The 23,198-nt window shown below is 40.1% G+C and overlaps 1 protein-coding gene across 2 annotated transcripts; it reads right to left on the bottom strand.

Moving 5' to 3' along the window:
* Positions 1-475: 475 nt before the first annotated feature.
* On the bottom strand, positions 476-22,899 carry TTPA (alpha tocopherol transfer protein). 2 transcript variants are annotated; one of them, XM_084865066.1, is made up of 5 exons: positions 22,604-22,899; positions 14,527-14,680; positions 9,172-9,365; positions 6,886-6,996; positions 476-1,153 (listed from the first exon to the last, which is right to left on the bottom strand). In XM_084865066.1, exons 1-5 carry the CDS (start codon positions 22,805-22,807, stop codon positions 824-826), a joined length of 993 nt encoding a protein of 330 aa, XP_084721192.1. In that variant the 5' UTR covers positions 22,808-22,899; the 3' UTR covers positions 476-823. The 2 variants fall into 2 exon arrangements, with proteins under 2 accessions (XP_084721192.1, XP_084721193.1); XM_084865067.1 differs by lacking the exon at positions 476-1,153 and adding an exon at positions 1,799-3,925.
* Positions 22,900-23,198: the final 299 nt, after the last annotated feature.

Below are 23,198 nucleotides of genomic sequence, written 5' to 3'. Positions count from 1 at the left end.
GGTGTTGAGTCCTTAAGTTCTTGGGTGAGAAAATTGAAATTCTTTATTACATGCTTTACAGTAATGTTTATCTCCTGGAAGATGTGAGAGTTTCAAATCCTATTGAGTAGCCCATAGTGCATGTGCTACAGACATAAAGGTGGCTCAGATGTGATCAGATGTAGCAGTCAGGTCCTCGAGATCTCCCACCAAGCTCTCTACTTCCCTTTTAGGGAGCCATCAGAGCCACTGAGAGGAAGAAGGCAGTGCCATTCTAGTGGTGGCCTCTACATTTTCAGTCCATGGCTAATAGTGGACTGGCAAGACCAGTGATAGGGCTTGTCCAGCATGGCTCAGTGGTTGAGTGTTAACCTAAGAACCTAGGTCAAGGTTTGATTCCCAGTCAGGGCACATTGGGGGCTTAATCCCCAGTGTGGGGCATGCAGGAGGCAGCCGATCAATGATTCTGATCATTGATGTTTCTCTCTCTCTCCCTTCCTCTCTGAAAGCATAATACATAAAGACCTGATAGGCATGCAAGAGGTCTGAGAGGAATTTAAGTACAGTGGTGCCTCACACAACGAACTTAATTCGTTCCAGGAGCAAGTTTGTTATGCGAAAAGTTCATTATGTGAAACGCGTTTTCCCATAACAATACATGTTAAAAAAAATAATTCGTTCTGTAGCATAAAATATGCTAAGATGACATAAAAAAAGATAAATTTTTTGTTATTATTTTTATTTAGATACATCTAAAAACATAATTTTTTTAGAAGCCATGATATAAAAAAAATATTGAGTTTAACTTAAAAGGACGACTGCCGTGATACGTGCGTGATTTAATTCATAATGAAGAACGATTGCCGCGATACATGCTTAAGTTAAGCGCAGTGACTAACGACTGCCTGCAGTGCCTGCGCGGAAGGATGCAATACATCGGCAGCGATCGTGGAAGCTCGGGCGAAGCAGTCGTGGAAGCTCGGGCAAAGCGGTCGTGGAAGCTCGGGCGACTTCGTTGTGTGAAACGAAGTTCGTTGTATGAATCATGAAATGAAGTTCGTTGTGTGCAGCGTTCGCTGTGCAAGGCGTTCTTTATGCGAGGCACCACTGTAGTTGAAGAAGCTGGCTGGGTTAACTTGAGTCTGCCCAGTACGCTAGGAGCTATTGATAGGCTCTGCTTTGACAAATGAAAGACACAGTTGTCATTTGAGGCAACGAAGAATAATGGATAATTCTTCACCATAGGGTTATCCTCTCTACCACAAAGGAGCTAAGAAAAGGGTATTGCTGTGAGGGGTAATTAGGACTTTACCATATGTAAAACTTTAGTGCCCTATCAACCAGGAGGTCCTGGTTCAGTTCCCAGTCAGGGCACATGCTGGGGTTGCAGGCTGGATCCCCAGAATGGGGGTCCTGCAGGAAGCAGCCAATCAATGATTCTCATCGTTGGTGTTTGTATCTCTCGTTCCTCCTCCCTTCCTCTGTAAAATCAATAAAAAAATTTTTTTAATTATAATCTAGGCTAACAGTTCATTGTTTCAAAATCAACTTATTAATGGCACCCTCTGGCTCTTTTCTCTCGGAAGCTTTAACTGAGTTAACATGGCTTAGTTTTATAAAATTAGTCGTGGTCTCTGTAAGCACAGCAAAAGACATTAGCAGAAGGGGGTGTTGAATTAAGCAGAAACTGGCCATGAAAATTTATGAAGAAAAAACTGGCATTTGTGTAAGGGACAACTGGATGTGATAAAACTCTTCTTCCAGGAAAAGCAGGTTTATTTCCCGAAAGAATGCAAAGAAAAGAGAATGCAAAAATAGCTATAGTTTATGTGAAAGATCTTTATTTTTCTTTTGAACAATAATAAAACAAATTATTGTGCAGTTCAGTAACACCATAATCATGTGTTTGAAATCATCTTTAAAAGGCACTTCTTGTTCAATTACAGTTAAGTAATAGAGACAATCTGATAGCTACTTATCTTGCCACCTTATAAAATTGCCTGCTAATTTCACATTGTTCATCTAATGTTCTTCAGTGAATTGCTGCATTTTATACAAATTTCAAAGTCCCACGATGAAATGTCCTCTTATTTGTTGTTAATAATATCACTAATGAATCACACTTAAAAGACATTTTTAAATGTCATCTGTTATTCATGTGCTCACATAATCACTCCACAAAGCCAGGTGGAAGTGTTTTAAGTACCCAAGGGTAAATGAAAAGAAACTTCGTTATGTAAACCTCTTTCTAGGAATAAAAGTTGGGTAAACCAGAGCTTGCTATTGTTGTTTACTCCTTTTAAATGTTATTGTTATTTTTTTAATTATACAATTTTAAATTGTATAATTAGCAAAGAAGACTAACTTTTTTTTTCAGAGAACAGGCACCATCTAATTTTTTAAAATAAAAATTACCATGTAAAATTAGCTTCCCAATGCTAAACCAAAATAAAATACGTTCTCTAGAGAACATTCACAATTATTTTCAATTTTGTCATAGATATATGTACAAAGAATCATAAGTATCAGCTCACCTGATTGGAATAATTTTCTTATAAAGAAAAACACCATTTATATACCCTTTCACAGAGCTACCATTGGATGATTTATGTTGAAACCCAAACAAGCTGAACAAATGTCTACCAACTTCTGCACACTGTGTTCTTTAATTTCCCAGTTTAAAATAAAACTTAAAAATTATAAAACATTGTCATCGATTATAAGCCATACCTTTATATGGTTCTCAATAAATGAAATATTCTTTATCATAACTACAGTACAAACAGCACATTTTAACTACTGTTGTTGTTTTATTTTGTTTTTTTTTAAGTAAATGTGAATCATAGAATTTGGTTAGGATATTCTGATATAATAATAAAACAAATTATTTTATGAGTAATCTGAAAAGTTCCAGATATATTTGACAGTGATTTTTAAAATGTAAACATACCCTTTTCCTTTTGTAATTGTGTTATTGTTCCATTAAAAAAAAAGTTTATGTATATAACAGCTAATTATTATATCTGTAAATATCTATGCAATCATGATAAGAATAACCAAAAACAGAAGTCAAAATCACATTCTCGCTTTGTTTGAAAATGCAGACAGAGTATTAAGAAGCCATTAACTCTGCCTGAAATATTTCCAAAATTATTTTTGGCTATCAATTATGTTAACATGAATCATTTCAGAGAGGCCTATAGATGCTACATACAATAACTTAAGCCATCTAGACTCTCTCATCAACAGCCTCTATTGTGCAAATATGCTAAAATAGAATTTCCCTGAGATGGACTATCTTGCTGGCCCACAGGAAAGTAAATATAGTAAACTACATTCAGATTTTAATCTGAATTATAGTCTAATCAGACACCCACTCAAAATGGCCACTAATAAATGTTCATCATCAGTTGATTTGTGCTAATAGTTTTTTCCAGTGGCTATTTATACATTTGTTTGTAAACCAGTGTATTCAGAGAACTTGTTTAAAGGCACACATGAATAGCTACTTTAGAGATAACTTTAAAGTGTAAAAATCAGGAAATAGCTATGCTTTTAAGTATATTAACATTCGTTACTCCAAAGGTAAAGAAAATGCACTTAAAAAATAGTTTCCTAAATACCCATGATGCTCATGTCAGAAGAGTTTTACAAAAGATCAATCAGAACACTGATTAGTTAAACAGATTTTTTTTGTTCATGTAATGAGGTAGGAGGATCTCACTCATTTGTATTTTTAATTAGCAAGGCATTCCCATTAAACAAGTTCTTCTCATTGAATGGTCTGTGAAATACTGCTGAGATAATTTTCAGACTTCATTACAAAATCTGTCCACTCTTGACAAACATCCTCTACGGAGAATTCTTCACCACCGTATTCCAGAGGAAGAATGTCTGGGAAATGCTGAAGTAAACTTTGTTTGAAATTGGTCCCATGCATATGAATCTGAAATAGCCAAAATGTTTTAGGCTCGTCTTCTGCCTTTGGATACATTAGATGAATTTCCAGTGGAAAATCAACACCATAAAAGAAGGTACTCTAATAACTTCCAAGATAGAAGAGCATGTATTGATACTACATCCTTTATTCCTCTACTTATGAATCTAAGAATTTTACTTGTTTAGATTATGCTGCTTATGAATCTGATCTTACTATCTTCTTATATTTGCATTCTTTTTTTAAAAATATATTTTTATTGATTTTTTACAGAGAGGAAGGGAGAGAGCTAGAGCTAGAAATGTCGATGAGAGAGAAACACCGACCAGCTGCCTCTTGCACACCCCTTACCGGGGATGTGCCCACAACCAACATACATGCCCCTGCCCAAAATTGAACCTGGGACCTTTCAGTCCTCAGACTGATGCTCTACCACTGAGCCAAACCGGTTTCGGCTATATTTGCATTCTTATAACTAGACAAGATTTATTTTTTAAAAATTATCTTCCTCTTTCACAAATATACTAGTAAAACTCTAAAAAAATATTTTATACATTCTATTCCTTCATGTACAAATGATTCTTAACAAAATATCAAATATCCTGGGACTATTCTGTAGATGGTAAAAATGTCCTATCAAGTATTATCCTATATAATTAAAGCCTAATATGCAAATTGACCAAACAGCGAATGACCTGAGGAACAACAGGTCACTATGATGCGCACTGACCACCAGGGGGCAGACACTCAATGCAGGAGCTGCCCCAAGCCCTTAGGCCCCAGGCCAGCAAAGGCAGGTGCCAGAGGGAGTGGGGGGCCCCCTGACCACCCTGCTGGTCACCCCACAGGTTAGCCCTGATCACTGGCCAGGCCTAGGGACCTACCCATGTATGAATTTTGTGCATTGGGCCTCTAGTTCCATAAAAAATAAAAGCATAAAATTATGTACATGGGAAATAATTTATGTGATACATTTGATGGATATTCTTGGTTAGTACAAAATTAAGAGACAGTTATGATGGTTAAAAGCCTTAAAATTTCAAATATTTTATACTATAAAAATCAATCATATAATGCCCAAGTTAAAGTAAAGATTTGGAACCTTGGACCAAAAGTATATAATGTTCATCTATACATGCAACAATCCTATATAACAAAAGGCTAATATGCAAATAGACCAAACAGTGGAACAACCGGAACAACCAAACAACCAAACAACTGGTCGCTATGACGTGTGCTGACCACCAGGGGGCATGTGTGGAACATGGTGGGCATTGGCTGTGGTGGGATCGTGGAGAAGGTGAGCGGGGGGGGGTGTGGGGGGGGGGGAATCCGCCAGACCAAGGCATGGTGCCAGTTGTCATTGGGGCGAGCCTCTGGTGATTAATGAAAAGTCTTTGCTCCTGTACACTGTGGTCCTGCCTGGCACTCACACCTGCTGCCGGCGATGGCCCCATTTGCACCCACTGCTGGTGCCTGTCCCAATCGCTCCATGCTGTCAGTGGGTGCAAGGGGAGACAGCACCATCAGCATGTGGGAGCTATGGTGGCAAGAGCAGGGATGCTGGCAGACAGGGGGCTGGGGACCATGGTGGGAGGGGCCAGCAGGGGTGCGGAGGATGGGCCGAGACCTACCCCTGAAGAGTCCCAGGTTCAGTTCTGGTCAGGGGCACATGCCTGGGTTGAAGGCTTGATCCCCAGTGGGGGGGTGGGGGGAGCGTGCAGAGGGCAGCCAGTGTTTCTCTCTCATCAATAATGTTTCAATCTCTCTCTATCCCTCTCCCTTCCTCTCTGAAATCAATGAAAATGTGTATATATATATAAATATATATATATATATATATATATATATATATATATATATATATATAAGTATATATATATATATATATATATATATTTTTTTTTTAAGGTAGCATAACATAAATGCTCTTCTGCATTTAGCTTATTTCACATTACTACCAATCTTGTATTCCATTGTGTCGACGTCTCACAGTTCATTTAACCAGTCCCCTGATGGTGAACACTTGGTGGTTTCCAATCTTTTGCTGCAATTTTGTTTATATGTGTGGATTGGATAAATTGCCAGAAGCACAAAGGCTGTAATTTTGATAACTATTATAAACTGCCCTCTAGTGGGAATACAGCATATTGCACTCCCACCAGCAATGTGCAGGAGGTCTAGTTACCTCACAGACTAACTTGATTTTCCAAAATTAAAAAGAAATATCCTATAGCAGAGGCCCGATGCATGAAGATTCGTGCAAGAATGGGCCTTCCTTCCCCTGGCTGCTGGCACTGCCTTCACTCTGGCCAGAACTGCCTTTCCGCCTTCCTATGCTGCCCAGAGGCCCGGAGTGGCTGGGGCAGTACAAAACGCTTGCATCCTGCCCCTGGCCACTGCTACCTATGTATGCAAATTAATCTGCCATCTTTGTTGGCTTAATTTGTGTACTTACTCCTGATTGGCTGGTGGGTGTCACAAAGGTACGGTCAATCTTTCTCTTTTATTAGTATAGATAATAAGTGTCCAACCAAATGATGGACCATTTAGTCAACCACTCAACCAATTGCTATGATGCACACTGGCCACCAGGGGGCAGATGCTCGAACCAGTAGGTTAGCTTGCTGCTGGGATTCAGCCAATCAGGACTGGGTGAGAGGGCCAGACATGCCCTGGAGCCCTCCTGCAATCCCTCCCTGGCCAATTGGCCCCCATCTTTCCCAATCAGGACTGGGTGAGTTGGGCCCAATTGGCCCCAATCAGCCCCAATCACCCACTGGCCGAGGGACCCCACCGGTGCATGAATTTGTGCACCGGGCCTCTAGTTAATTTATAAGAATATTTGGCGTGTTAGATAAATATTCAAGATATTAGCTTAATGATTGTGGGTGCTTAATAAAGCAGCTCTTAAAAAGGATTAGAACTTTTGGTAGAGAGGAATAGTGACTTGAATATGTTTCACTCACCCGTTCCTTAATTTTTTCAGTCAGGAATGGTTTAATCATGGAAAAGACGGCATGAAAAATTATTGGCTCGTTTATCAAATGGATACCACGAACTTTCAATGGAAAGGAATCCTTTTGAAAATAAAGGAAAAATATATATATTAATAATAAAGAATAATTAAATATATATTGCTATTGACAAGTCCCTTCCTTAAACACTTGGTATACTTATGATAGCACCTAATGTGTATTTCATTTTTAAAATTACTTATTTCATCACCATGATACAGACTGCTTTACAGTTCATTGTCATTAGATTTATTGTAGAAAAGATCTTTGCCCTAACCAGTTTGGCTCAGTGTGGATAGAGTCAGCCTATAGACCAAAGTGTCCAGGGTTTGGTTCCGATCGAGGGCATGTAATTTAATTGCAGGCTCCTCTCCTGACCAGGGCTCCTGCAGGAGGCAACCAATCAATGTGTTTCTCTCATATGGATGTTTCTGTCATTCCCTCTCTCTCCCTAAAAATCAATGGAAAAATATCCTTGGGCAAGGATGAACAAAAAATAAAAAATAAAGGAAAAATCCTTTAAAAAGTATTTAGTTTGTAGCGTAAGCAAAGAAATACCTGCATCTTTCATAAATAAGACACAAAAAAATTCTCCCCATGGCATATAAATGTTCTGGAAAGGAACCAATGAGTGTCAATAATTAACCTTTACCCCAAATATTTAGTGGGTTTTTAAAAAATATATTTTATTGATTTTTTTACAGAGAGGAAGAGAGAGGGATAGAGTTAGAAACATTGATGAGAGAGAATCACCGATCAGCTGCCTCTTGCACACCCCCTACTGGGGATGTACCCGCAACCAAGGTACATGCCCTTGACTGGAATCGAACTGGAACCTTTCAGTCCGCAGGCCCACGCTTTTCCTCTGAGCCAAACTGGTTTCGGCCCAGATATTTAGTCTGAGGAAAAAATAAAACTTTCATTAGAGTTGAAAGAATAGTCTAATAAACACACATTGTAAAACTTTTGACCCAAGTATACATCTTTAACATAAAAGTAATTTGGCTTATTCAGAAGGTTTCAAAAAGTTGAGCTGAAAGAAAAAAAAAATGTCATCAGTAGTTTCCCTACCCAAATATGTAGTGTTAGTATAGAGATCTTTCCTGCCAAAGTCCTTTCATACAAAGTTCTTTTTTTGTTTTTCTTTCCCTATGCAAAGCTTTTACAGATGTGTTCTCTGTGTGGATCTTTTCCTTCCAGATTCTTTCTAATCCTAATTTTATTTTAAACAGAATTGCTAATATGCTCTCTAAATCATTTGTATCCTATTTTGTCCCATGGATACGATATCATTTTTGTAAGCATCATGGCTTTTAATATGTTGCAATAATCCATCGGGTGGATGCACCATACTTTAAGTAACCATTTTCCTATTTCTGGACAAATAAGCTATTTCTAATAGCATCATATAAGAATCTATGCCACAGCGCATGTATGGGAGGCAGTGATGTATGGGAGGCAGTGATGGTGTATGGGAGGCAGTGTATATGAGGCAGTGATGGTGGTAAGCACAGTTTGTGCTTTATGTATGGGAGGCAGTGATGGTGGTAAGCACAGTTTTGAATTCAGCTGATCTGGACTGGAACCTTTGCTTCACTGCAGTCAAAATGCATGTGCTTGGGCATTGCTGTCACCTCTCTGACATAGTTAATTAATTTGTAAAATGGGAAAAATAATAGTCATATGACATAGTCTTGTATGGACCCATTACATGGTAACTCACTTGAAACACTTAGCCAGGTACCTGGCACACAGTACACTATTATTATTTTATACAAGGTCTACGCTATATTTAAGATTGTTCTTTGGCTGTGTTCCCCAAAGTAGGATTACAAGGTCAAAAATCACGGCCACTTAAAAAAAAACCTTTTGTTTTCTAAAAGAACTATATCAATTTATACCTACCAAAACTTTTGTGACATTTTGGTGTGCCATTGCTATAAATATTACTTTTTCATTCAATTTTTTAATTTAAGAAGATAATTTTAATGACAGAACGATGAAGTGAATACATGATTGTTTAAATGTATAAATTCTGTGGTTACTAATCTTGAACATATTTCCACAATTTTTTGCAGCATTCTTTTATGAATAGCATTTCCTCTTAGCATGTATCATTTCTAAAATTTGACTTGATTTTCTAATAAACATTCTATCCCTTCTCTTTGTATCACATCTGACTAAATTAAAATCTGTTGTTTGGAAGTATTATCCCAAAAAATGAAACTAGACACTTACTGTAAGGACAGCAGCAATCCTCTTGGCTACGGATGGGGTGATTTGAAAAGCATGAGAAAAATGCCAGCCTTCCAGATCAAAGACAGCCTTGATTCCATTCCGCTGGGTCTCCACATCCTGTACAAGAAGCTCGGAGGTGATTAGACTTACACGGAATACATCATAAGCTGTAAACACTTTTGGGTCCCAGTATGCTAAAAAATAGAAATAAAAAAATAACATATCTCAGTATTCCATAAAAAACAGAAAGCAAAGGGAAACTGATTCTTTTTAGACTCAATGGATCAATAAAAATAAAAACATGTACAAAGATCACGAAGTGAGTAATAGTCGAAATGGGTGGCCAAAAACATGTGCCTGCTTCTCCCTAACACAGAACAGGCTTGTATTTATTTTATTTTATTTCATTCATTCATTTATTTATTTATTTATTTATTTATTTATTTATTTATTTTATTCCCCCATTCCCCCCTTCACTCAAACCCCCCACTCATGCCCTCACTCCCCTGTTGTCTGTGTCCATTGGTAAGGCTTATATGCATGCATACAAGTCCTTTGGTTGATCTCTCCTCCTTACCCCACCCTTCCCTACCTTCCCTCTGAAGTTCATCAATCAGACCATTATAACAGGTGTTTAAGAATATGGGACAAAAAATTAAAAAAGAATAAATGCAGCCCGCCAGGGTGTGGCTCAATGGTTGAGTGTTGACCTATGAACCAGGTCACTGTTAGATTCCCGGTCAGGACACATGCCTGGGTTGCTGGCTCAGTCCCAGTAGAGGGCGTGTACAAGGCAGCCGACCCATGATTCTCTTTCATAATTGATGTTTCTATCTCTCTACCCTTCTCCCTTCCTCTCTGAAATCAATAAAAATATATATTTTAAAAAATATATTTTAAAAAATATTTTAAAAATATATTTTAAAAAATATATTTTAAAAAATATATTTTAAAAAATATATTTTAAAAACATTTAAAAAAACTCGTGGCATTTATGAAGAAGAAGAAGAAGGAAGAAGGAAGAAGGAAGAAGGAAGAAGAAAGAAGGAAGAGGATGAAGAAGAAGAAGAAGAAGAATCATCATCATCATCATCCAGCAGGCTGGATTTGATAGCCTGGTGAAACTATAGCCCAAAGCATGCAGGAAGCAGATGTAGCTAAAGATGAGAAAGCCTCCTGCTGTGCTCCAAGCTCAGAGGTATTGGAAATGGGAGAAGCACAGTCTGGATCATGAAGAGAAACTAGTACTCTGTAGTAACCAGAGAGGTTGCAACAGAAAATGCCTGAGGACTTAGACAGGTTGGCTGCTGTCTCTGACATCACTGAGTGACAACCAGCATGTAGCAGAGACAGGTCCTGACAGGCCAGACCAGTAATTGTGGGCTTTGGAAAACAAGGAAGCACCCGCATAGCTGCCCACACCCAGGAAAAACAGGAATGCCTGTGCTGAGAAGAGGAGTCAGTGTCATTCTTCTCTCTCCTCCTCTACCGTTCCTGGAGCAGGCCACGGCATGCAGAAAGGACAGTAATGGACAGGCTAGCAGGTAATCTTAAAGAATATATATGCACATAGAAATCCACACCGAAAACCTATATATTCATGTTGGCCAATGAATTTAATTAATTAAAGTAAATTTTAAAAATATATGCATCCACTATGTTATAATAGCCACATTTCAAGTACTCAACAGCCACCTGTGACTAGTGGCTACTGTAGAACAATTTCATCATCATAGAAAATTACATTAGATAGTTACGGACTTTAATCACCTTTAAGGCAAAAGAAAAACATGCCTTAAGTTTTTAATTCCTTCTCTGACATGCATCTAACATTTATTGAGTAGCTAGTAGGTACCAGGTAATGTTTTAATTATGTTTTATATAGATTACAAGATTCAATGGTCACACTAATCCTATGAGATAGGTCTTTACTATGCCCATTTGACAGAAGGGAAAACAGAATGACAGCTACACAGCTCTCCCTGTAGCTAGAATACAGCAGAGCTAAGATTCCAGCCAGGCAATGTATTCCCAAGAACCTGCCTTACTAAGAATTAAGCCAGAGTCAAAACTTAATATCCAAAATTAAATTTTATTTTTTGCTGCTTTAGTATAGTAGTGAGTCTCAAAAGCCTTAGGGTTTCAGTCAACCCTTAAACAATGCAGGGGCTACGGTACTGACTTCCCAAGTAGTAAAACATCTGAGTATATCTTTTCACTCCCCCAAAATTTAACTACTAATAGCCTGCTACTGACCTGAAACTTTACCAATAATATAAACAGTCAATCAACACAAATTTTGTATGTTACCGGTATTATAGACTGTGTTCTTACAAACTAATCTAGAGAAAAGAAAATGCTGCTAAGAAAATCATAAGGAAGAGAGAACACATTTACAGTACTGTGCATACTTATTGAAATAAATCTGTGTTTAAGTGGCCTCACATAGATCAAATCCATGTTGTTTGGGGGTCAACTGTATATCTGCTGGCTTGGATGCTAATAATGGCAAAAATGTAGGTTTGGGATGCCCTGCCAGACCCGGGGAAGGTTCTGTGCATTTTTCACTGCTTTTACTGCGCAGAGGTGGTACCTAGGAAGGTGGGTAAGCTCATGTTCTATCAAAGAGCTCTAAGACATATTTCCTTTCCTGGTTCTTCCCATTCATTCAATTAAAATTAGAAAATTTATAAGTATGTAGTTTATCTTCATTTTCCTTTTTTAAATTTATCTTTATTGTTGAAAGTCTTACAGATGGCTCCCTCTTTCCCCCAGTTGCCCCCTTCCCCTAGACCTGTGGTCAGCAAACTGTGGCTCGCAAGCCACATGCGGCCCTTTGGCCCCTTGAGTGTGGCTCTTCCACAAAATACCATGGCCTAGGCGAGTCTATTTTGAAGAAGTGGCGTTAGAAGAAGTTTAAGTTTTAAAAATTTGGCTCTCAAAAGAAATTCCAATCGTTGTCCCATTGATATTTGGCTCTGTTGACTAATGAGTTTGCCAACCACTGCCCTAGAATAACATGTTATTTTAAAAAATACACAGGACATATGCCGCACACCCTGTTCTGACCACCAGCAAACCTGCATGTCTTTTTTGATTTTAAAATCGCTTGGAGTTAAACAGTACACTTACAAATGACTATACTACAAGAGGCCCTCGCTAAACAAAAGAAGACTTGACTCAGTGCTGAGGTGTCTATGATGTAATTTGCACGTTTGCCTTTTCACTAGTAAGGTGTCATTTCACTATTTAAGTTGCCCCATTTAGTGTGTGAACAAACTAGAAAAACCTCCAGGCAGGCAGTGCAGAGCCAGGATACTTGCAGAACAAATCATCCGTAGCTTTTACGTTCTTGGAATGCCTGGGCAGGATTGCCAGATCAATTAAACATGGGTTTACTTGCCAGATAAAACATAGGTGCTGTGCTAAATCTGGCAACCCTACCCCAAGGAATTCAAAGAACTTCATTCAACATCCCATAACACCATGGAAGCAATTCCAGTTCTCAACCTTTCTAATGCCGCTACTCTTTAATACAGTTCCTCGTGTTGAGGTGAAATAAAATTATTTTCGTTGCTACTTCATAACTGTAATTTTGCTACTGTTAATGAATCATAATGTAAAGATCTGTGTTTTCCAATAGCCGTGACCCAATAGTGGTTGAGAACCGCTGCTGTAGAGCCTAAGACCATTGGAAATCACAGATCTTTACATTACAATTATTAACAGTAGCAAAATTACAGTTATGAAGTAGCAACGAAAATAATTTTATGGTCACCACAACATGAGGACATGGGGTCGTGGCATTAGGAAGGTTGAGAACCACTGATTTAGACAGAATTGTCTATTATTGTCTATAAACAGGTGTCCAATTTATAGACAATGAATTCATGACTAATCCCAGATATATATATTGAGTAGAATTGATATATATATCCCGAATCATTCTACTCAATTTTCTGACACCCTTTCAATAATTAAATGCAAGGACTTCTTGCAAGATAGCGAACAGTTGAATTACAGGTAGCCATCTTATATACAAATCTATACATATTGTAAAGTCCCCTAAAATATTTAAAGATGTAGAAGATCCTAAAAGATTATAATTCATAAGATTCTGCTCATAAAATATTGGGCTATGCCCTGGCCAGTGTGGCTCAGCTGGTTGGAGCATCTTCCCTTATACCAAAAGGTCTCAGGTTCGATTCAGGTCAGGGCACATACCCAGGTTTCAGGTTTGATTCCCAGGCTGGATGTGTATGAGAAGCAACTGATCAATGTTTGTCTCTCTTCCCTCTCCCTTCCTTTCTTTTTAAAATCAATTCAAACAAACAAATAAACAAAAACACATAAAATGTTGGGCCATGACAGCAGGCTGCAGGTGTATGTGTCCTTCTCCCTTAAAAGCCATTTTTGATCCCGTGCAGGTGTAAAGAAGATGCAGAAGTTATCAGTCACCAACCTACAAGAAATACTAGGAAGACCTAATGGCAAAAAAGGGGAAGCAGTGAAAAGCAGACATGTAGAATCGTGTCTTCAGCACCTCTCGATTCCTGCTTTCCCACAGCACTTTCTCCATCCAGGGCAATGAGCACCTTGCTCTGCAGCCTGAGCTCTGTCAAACTACTCATTCACTCACTCCAAAATATTTAATCAGCGCCTACCATGGGCCCTGGTTCGGTGCTTGATGTACATCAGTGACCAGAACATTATCATAGTTCAGAGCTCTTATTTGTATTTCCTGCTAAGTGTTTTTACAACACTTTCTCTTGATCTTTCTCATCTTCCCCTCAACTTTTTTCTGTTTTCTTTTCCTCACATTTTATACATTTTACTGTGGGAAAATGGGAGTAGGATTTTCACTGGGTTTTGTTAATTTTCTCACAACTGCCAGGTTTTTTTTTTTTATACTCAGGGGACATCCTATATAACAAAACCCTAATATGCAAATCGACTGAACAGCGGAACGACCAGTAGCTATGGTGTGCACTGACCACTATTGGGCAGATGCTCAGCACAGGAGCTGCCCCCTGGTGGTCAGTACGCTCCCACAGGGGGAGTGCTGAATCTATACATATTTTAAAGTCCCCTAAAATATTTAAAGATGTAAAGATGTAAAAGTTTCAGGCAGGTGGACATCTCTGGAGGGGTCCCAGACTGCGAGATGGTGCAGACCGTGCTGAGTGCCACCCCCCCGTCCCATGCAAGTGCACCTGATGTTCACTGGGTCTCTAAGTAAAATATAAAATACACCTAAGTTAAAACCTAAACACCTAAATGTTTAAACATGGACTCATTGAAGCCTTCTGAATGACAGTGAAGAAAAGGCAAACAGTAGTGCTTTGTCTCACTTACCGATTCTGTAAATGAGAACTTTGCTGCCGGTGGGGTCTCTGTCTCTCAGGACTCCAATGTAGCCAGCCCTCAGAAGGCCAAGAATACTTCTGGGGTGGAGATCTGCGCTTATTTCGGGACATTCTGCTCTCCACTTGTAATAGTTTTTTAGTAACTGAAAAACAAAACAGAGATTGTCTACAAATAGTGCACATGGTAAGCATTTCGTAAAACTAGCAGGAAAGCCTTGGCATTATGTATGGTCTTTGCCATCCATCATGCCAGGATTTTAATCTAGGGTATCCTTCTAGCAGATAAACTAAATGTTTCATTCATCAAGGATCTCAGGTGATATGAGGTAATCACAAATTCAAAGTTGAGTAATTCTTATTTGTCTCCTGTGATGGATAGTCTCCAAAGATAAATGCTGACCCTCCCCCCAACCTCAACACACACACACCAGTGCACACATGTCATCAAGATAAGTTATCTATTTGATTCCTTCCACTTGGACCTAGGCTGGCCTTACATCTTGCTTTGACTAATAGAACTTGGCAGAAGTGACACCGTGCTAGGCTTTAAGAAACCTGGGACTTCCTGTTTTGCTTTTCAGAATCCAGACACCATGTAAGATTATGAAACGCAAGTCCATGCAGAGAAGCCCTGGGGGACAAGAGGCCACATAACTTAGATGGTCTGACCTCAGCCAAGGTCTCATATGATGCAATGTGGAGCAGAGAAGAGCAGTGCCACTCAGCTCTGCCCAAATAGGGGAACCACAAACAAATAATAACTGTGCTTTATGCCACTAAATTTTGGGGTGATTTGTTACTTGCCAATAGGCGGCTAGCACACCCACCTTTGGTCTTTCTGAAGTAAAGAATGGAAATCAATCTAATTGATTAACTCCACAAATATGTTTGGAAGATGTACAATGTTCCACACACTGTGTTAGGCACTTGAGTTAAAGCAGTGACCAGAGTAGATCCCTAATTTCATGAGAGGTGACATATTGGTGACAAGACTGGCACACACAGGCCATGCTATGTAGTAAAAAGTTCAGTTCCCAGGCTGCCTCTTTAGAAAAACCTTAGCATCACCACTTATTACCTATGTGATCTTGAATAACTACTTCTCAAGCTCTGCCTTCTAGAGTTGTGTGTAAAGCAAACATGGGCATAATGAATACCGGATAGTATTATCATAATAGGGAAGGTCATTTGGGTTAATTAGCTCATATAACTATTTAGTGCAGCTTTACATTAAAGGTAACTAGAATGTTTTTGTTTTTATTTTCTTTCCTATAAAAAGATCTAAATCAATTAAATAAAGGAATATCTATACCACTTCTCTACTTCCTACAAATAGAAAAACAAGAAAAATGGATTTTGTTAATAGTGTTATACATTCAGGGAGACTATGGAATGGTATGCCTGGAGATTAGGCCTTGACAAAATATGGTTTGAAGGAATCCCATTTTCTTTTTCCAAAAGAACCACCAATAATGGTTACTCCACACTTACAAATAATAAAAACATTGCCAATGTATTGTGGAGAACATTAAAATCAAATTACACATTTAAAACTTACTATAGTTACATTTTCTTCTTTGTGATTTTCAGCAGTCTCAATTTTCCTAAAATTACAATATATTTGAATTTAAAGAGATCTATTAGAAACGTAGAACTAAAGTTCAGGTGAGATGAAAGGACACATTTTATATTTGAGAGTCATTGGAATAAACATCACTGTAACTACAAAGTAGCAGCTGTCTAGAGAAGAAACTACAAATATAAACTTTTTAAAAGACCAAGTAAAGGGTAGAATTCTGAGCCCTGGGTTATGCCAATGGCTGGGGATGGACGGAAGAGGAAGAGAGAATCTGGTTGGATTGTAGGAGAAACACCAATATGGTGCTCAGGGGAGGAAAAAGCCATCTGTGTTGTTTCTCTTTCTCTCTCTCTCCCTTCCTTCCTCCCTCCCTCTTTCTGATTATTGTCACCCTATCATTTGTTTTCCTCCTCTTTCATGTATATTTGCAATAAACTTTTCTTAATTGCTTTATAAAAGAGGATGCTTCTAAGAGTTAAATGCAACAAAGAGGTAAGAAAGGGAAAAAGTCAGTAAATTTGCCAACCAAGAAATAATTGGTGACCTAAATAGCAGTTTCCAAAAGCAGTAGGAACAAAAGGCACATTGTAGATCCTCACATATTCATTCTAGTCTATAAGGTGAATTCCTTTTCCTCCTCCATTGTGATTTCATTGAAAGAGATCTTCCTGGGAACAGAGGCAGAATCCTCCAGGTAATCCTTATTTTACTCATTAATGGCCCCAAAGCCGTTCGTATAACTTTAATTACAGTATATTGTTATACTTCTTCCATTTTATTATTAGTTATTTTTGTTACTCTCTTACTGTGCCTCATTTATAAATTGCACTTTATCATAGTTATGTATGTATAGGAAAAATACTAGTATATACTGTATCTAGGGTTTGGTGCTACTCATGATTTTAGGCATCCACTGAGGTCTTTGAAAGTATTCCCCAAGCATAAGGGGGAGGGGGGGCAGGGGGTGACTATACTGCATGAGTAAACCAGCTGGAACCACACACTTGAAAAAATGATTTTTGTAAAGACACACAATTAACTCTCATGCCTTTGACATTCAACTTTCACAAACTGAAATATTTAAACCTGGATCACTGATTATTACTTTTCCACTGCGAAATAAATTCTAAGATCCAGCTGACATAAAGAAATTATGTACATGACAAAATACTACTGAGCAATTCTCAGACAAGCCACCTAAAGTTCACAACAACAACAAAAATTAGGTGCAAGTGAATATCTGGATGGGAAGGCACCTGTTTTGTACCACAATTAGGAATAAATAGATATAAAAAGTTTCTGTTTGTTTTAACTATGCCTTATAATAGAGTACCTTCCTTCTTACATTTCCATGTGCTTTTGAACAAAACAGCAACCATATCTGTGCAGCTGTCTCAGGAGTATAGTTCCATACACTAAAAAGATTGCAGGTTCATTCCCAGGCAGGGCACATACCTAGGTTTCAGATTCCACCTCCAGTCTCAGATTTCACCCCTGGTCATAGGGGTGGATGGGAAGCAACCAATCAGTCAGTCTCTCTTCTCTTCTCTTCTCTTCTCTTCTCTTCTCTTCTCTTCTCTTCTCTCTCAAAAATGAATGAATGAATGAATGAGACTAAAGCTCAAAGAAGTTACATATGTGTTTAAAGACAATAACTACAGGAGCAGAATGGAGATTGAAACTGACACAATATGATAAAGTCTGCAAAAGAACCTACACTGAGTGGGAAATTAAAGGGAGAATCAATGGTACTTTGAAAACTTAAAAGCCTTTGGGAAAACCATAACAATAACTACATGATAAAAAAAAAAAAAAGAAAAGAAAAAAAAAGAAAAAACTTGCCAAAACTGGTTTGGCTCAGTGGAAGAGCGTTGGTCTGCGGACTGGAAGGTCCCAGGTTCGATTCTGGTCAAGGGCATGTACATTGGTTGCGGGCACATCCCTGGTAGGGGGTGTTCAGGAGGCAGCTGGTTGATGTTTCTAGCTCTCTATCCCTCTCCCTTCCTCTCTGTAAAAAATAAATAAAATATTTTTTTAAACATATCACATGGGGCATAAATATATGGAACTGGACTATTCGCTTGTGAAAGAGGAATTCACAGGAATATGTAGAACAGACAGAGGTTAAGAGTTGGCTATTTTTATGTCCATTGTTTTAGACAGGACAAGTGTAGTGTACTCAAGAGTACGGGCTCCCCTGAGTTTAACCCAACTTCCAATTCTTGCTCTACCATTTAATAACTGTGGTTTCAGGTAAGTCACTTACCTCTTTACATCTCAGCTTCTTCTAAAATGAGAAAATAGTGACATAACCATCGCAAACACTACCTATAAAGGACCTGGCGCTCTAAAAGCAAATAAGATTCTAAAACCCCACGAAGTCATTATCATTTCAAATACAAAAACTAGAAAAATGAGAAATTTCATTACAACTGAGGGTCTTAGTGAGCTTTCTTCATACAAAAACAACAACAACAACAACAACAAAACAAAACAAAAACTATAGAGGCTTTTATATTATAAATAAGGAAGTTTGAGTTGAATTGACTGACTTTGTAAAGGAAATAAATAGTTTCATGCTCTAAACTTTTCCCCTTCATCTCCAGTTGGCAGAAAAGTAGGACACAGAGTTCACAGACAGAAACTTGATGCCAGTTCATTAGGTTAAGACACAGTCTGGCTAGCAAATTCCTCAAGGACATGGTGCAATGAAAATGATTCAGGAAAATAGAGATCATAGGAAAGTATATAAATAACACTAAGGCTGGGGGTAAGCTTTATTTTTTCTGCTTTTTTTTTCTTTTTTATTTATAAAATGTATTGGGGTGACATTGATTAATAATATTAAATCCATTACAAGTGTAGAGTCCTATAATTGCACATCACCTGCACTGTGTGCTCACCACCCGAAGTCTAGTCTCCCTCTGTCTCCATATATTTGATCCCTTTATCCTCTTCTGTCCATCTCCCTCGCCCCCCCCACACACACATACATACACACACACACTCTTCCCCTCTAGTAGCCACCCTTCTATTGTCTATATCTATAAACATTACTTTTAAAAAGCAAACAAAATGAAATCAATAACTCATACACTTTTTATGGTTAGTTGCCGCTACAACATATATATGTTTAATGCCTCACTTAAACTGCACTCTCCCTAGGACCTGAGATTGTGTCATTATATTTAGCATATGAGTAAATATTAGTTTGTTACTCATGATGTTGGCACAACTGGGAAGGCATCTGACAAAATAAAAACAAAACCAGATTCTTAGTTGATTCCTAACATCAAAGAAATCCTAGTAGAGCAACAACTCCAACATCAAAAAAGAGAAGTCATAAATTACTGAAGAAAACGTTGGGGGAAAAGAAGGGCTTATAAAACCCAGGAGCAATCAGAGAGCAATCACATTTGTTTCATAAAAATGTAAAATCCGCCGAAACCGGTTTGGCTCAGTGGTAGAGCGTCGGTCTGTGGACTGAAGGGTCCCAGGTTCAATTCCTGTCAAGGGCATGTACCTTGGTTGCGGGCACATCCCCAGTAGGGGGTGTGTGCAAGAGGCAGCTGGTCGATGTTTCTCTCTCATCGACATTTCTGGCTCTCTGTCCCTCTCCCTTCCTCTCTGTAAGAAATCAATTTAAAAAAAATAATATATGAAACAAACATAAAATCCTGCACAGAAAGAAAATAGCATTACCAAAGTCAGAAGACAATGAATCTTTATGTATTTTCTTTAATACATAAAGATATTTTAGGATAAATTTACATGGTATGTATGTTATATTCTATGTAAACAAATGGGAGAAAATAAACAAGGGGCAAAACAAGCAGTTACTGAGAAAAGAATGTTAAAATGTTAAATATATGAAAGCTGATTAACCTCGCTTGTAATTGCATGCATGCATGTGACGATAACGAGAACCAGTTTCTCACCTAGCAGGTGTGTTGGCTAATACCGCCTGGGAGATCACCGGCGGAGAAAAGCATCATTATGCAATACGGAACTGACAAAATTAGGGCCAACACTTCGGAGGGCCTCGTTATATTTCTCAACCCTGAATTTACACATCTCCCGTCATTGGGCAATTCCCCAGGTTGAACTTGTCCTATAAGGAGGGATTCCTATTTGTGCACAAAGACAAGTGCACAAAGACAGACTAGAATATCCAGTGGTTGATGGAAGACACCCCATGGGTCTCGCTTACTGCGTTTTGTATATTGCCAGGCAAACTGTAGGAGTTCAAAAAATAATCATTGAATGGGGAGTGAAGGATGCGTATGGCAGCAGTGCCCTTGTCTTGACGACAAGTCCATGCCCAACGACAGGGACTGCTCAAGAAGTCAGCATAATCTAGTCACACAAGGAACAGCAAAAGTCCACAAAAGCATAACATAGATGACTCTGGCTGGTATGGCTCAGTTGGTTGAGCACTGTCCCATGCACCAAAAAGTTGCTGGTTCCATTCCCAGTCAGAGCACATGCCTGAGTTATGGGCTCAGACCCCAGTAGAAGGCGTGCAGGAGGCAGCCTATTCATGTTTCCCTCTCACATCAATATTTCTCCCTTCCTCCCTCTCTCTAAAATCAATAAAAACATATTTATTTTTACAAAAGAATATGGTTTGTGTATACATGCTGGAATATGATGATCTCTGAGAAATTAGGTTTTTAAAAAAAATATATTTTATTGATTTTTTACAGAGAGGAAGGAAGAGAGATAGTGAGCTAGAAACATCAATGAGAGAGAAACACCCATTGGCTGCCTCCTGCATACCTCCTACTGGGGATGTGCCCGAAACTAAGGTGCATTCCCTTGACCTGAATCAAACCTGGGACCTTTCAGTCCGCAGGCGGATGCTCTATCCACTGAGACAAACCGGTTTTGGCGAAATTAGATTTTTTAAAAGGGCAAAATATAAAATATGTACATTTGCTTGTGTGAAGGTAGACTACCTGGAAAGAGAAATAAGACACAGGTAACTGTCTCTAGGTAGATGGTTTGGCAAACTGAGGATTGGGATGGGGAAAGTTTTTCCTTTAGAAAGTTACTTTTAGAAACTTGCTTTGTATTCTTTAGTAGTTATGGATTCTTTGTACCACCAGTAAAATCTGATCTCTCAATTAAAAATTAGTTAACAACCGAAAATCCTCATGCAGAGACACGCCGAGATTCTGTATTCTTCTACTTCCCCTGCCTTTCAAGTCATGGCAGCATGACACTGAGCAAGCCACCCAGACAAAGGTCCAGATCAGGTTCCTGCGCTGAGTGCTCACTCTTTGCCAAGCTCTGTGCTGGGCACCTCTCCTCCTGTCACATTGGTTCCTGGTCAGCCTGGGACAGGAGTTGGTGAGGGAGGCGTTGTCACCAGTGTTTTAAGAGATGAGGATGCTGAGCCCAAAGTACCAGAACTAAAAGTCGCCTTCCTCCTGATTCCTGTCTTCCCAGCACACCCTGTTTCCAACAACCAGCGGTAACACACCTGGAAACACAAACGAACAGCCTCATCCCTCATTCTCTTTCATTGCATTTTATTTTTTTATTCATTTCAGAGAGGAAGAGAGAGAGAAACATCGATGATGACAGAGAACCATCTTTCAGCTGCCTCTTGTAGACACACACTCACACACACACTGGGGATGGAACCCGCAACCCGGGCAATAGAACCAGGACCCCCTGGTTCATAGGTCCACGCTCAACCACTGTCCCACACCTCGCAGCTCATCCCTCATTCCTTCATTCATTCATTCATTCATTCTTCTTCTTCTTTTTTAATATATTTTATTGATTTTTTTACAGAGAGGAAGGGAGAGGGATAGAGATCTAGAAACTTCAATGAGAGAAACATCGATCAGCTGCCTCCTGCACATCCCTCACTGGGGATGTGCCCGCAACCAAGGTACATGCCCTTGACCCGAATCGAACCCGGGACCTAATACACTGGGCTGCCTTAGCGTCTTGACACTCACAGATTACTATCCATCCTACACTTTCGTTCGAACTTGGCTGTAGACCACCTTCTGTCTTCCTCGTGATTGCATCCTCCCCTCCACAGGTGGAGTTACTTCCTGAACTGCAATAAAATCCAGGCTTCCTTCCTCTCGGCTGGATTTTGTTTTAAATCACTAGCTTTCTGCCAGGGAAAAGGACAGGCGTTTCTCCCCAAACTTTATGTTCAGGAGACTCATCCAGGACAAAGTTCCCGTGTTTGGGGTCACTTGGGCCGTCCTCTCCGGGAAGGGCTCCAGCTTTGCCTGCATTTTCCGTGTCCGAGACGCAGGGAGACTGACGGGACTGGGGCTGGATGAATCAGAGCAGCAGCCCGGCGCGCAGTGCACCAGGGGCGAGCTCCCCCCGGGGGCCTGCTCCTGGCCTCGGCTTTGGCGGGGTCAGGGCAGCACCGCCCCGCCCCCCAATCCTACCCCGGCCCCCCGGGGCGCCCAGGCCCGCCCGCAGGCTGGGGCGCAGCGGGAGGCACCCTTACCCGCCAGGCTTGGTCCAGGTCGAAGTCCCGGGCGCGCAGGAAGCGCAGCAGGAAGGGGTCGGTGGGCGGCGGCGGCGTGGGCACCGGGCCCAGCGCCCGCAGCCGGCGCCGCAGCTCGGCCAGGCTGGGCTGCAGCAGCGGCGACGGGTCGGGCAGCGCGCTCAGCTGCAGCCCCGTCGGCGGCCCCGGCCGCGCCTCTGCCATGCCCGCCTCCTCCGCTGCTGCGGCCCGGGTGGCCCTGGCGACCGGGAAAAGCCCGGACGGAGCGCCTCCCTCCGGCCCTCCCCCGGTGGCCTCTGCCCAGCGCACGCCCACCCGCCTCCGCCCGCCCCGCGGCCCCGCGCTGCCGCCCCGGAGGGAGGGAACCACGTGGTGTCCCCACAGGTGCTGATGGTAGTCAATCCCACTGGCAGCTGCGGTTAGTCACTGGTGGTCCATGCCAACTGGAGATGTCAAAAAGTTGGTTTGCCTACGTTAATTGGGATGTTTCAGATAAATCTCAATCTCTCTCCCTTTCTCTCTCCCTTTCTTTCTCCCTTTCTCTTTCTCTTTCTCTCCCTATCGCTCTCTCCCTTTCTCTCTCTCTCTCTCTCTC

Source organism: Pipistrellus hanaki (assembly GCF_964339955.1).
Source record: "Pipistrellus hanaki genome assembly, chromosome: 17".
In the NCBI taxonomy this organism is placed as follows: domain Eukaryota; kingdom Metazoa; phylum Chordata; class Mammalia; order Chiroptera; family Vespertilionidae; genus Pipistrellus; species Pipistrellus hanaki.
The sequence above is the reverse complement of the archived record's forward strand: the minus strand, read 5'-3'. Positions and strand labels throughout refer to the sequence as shown.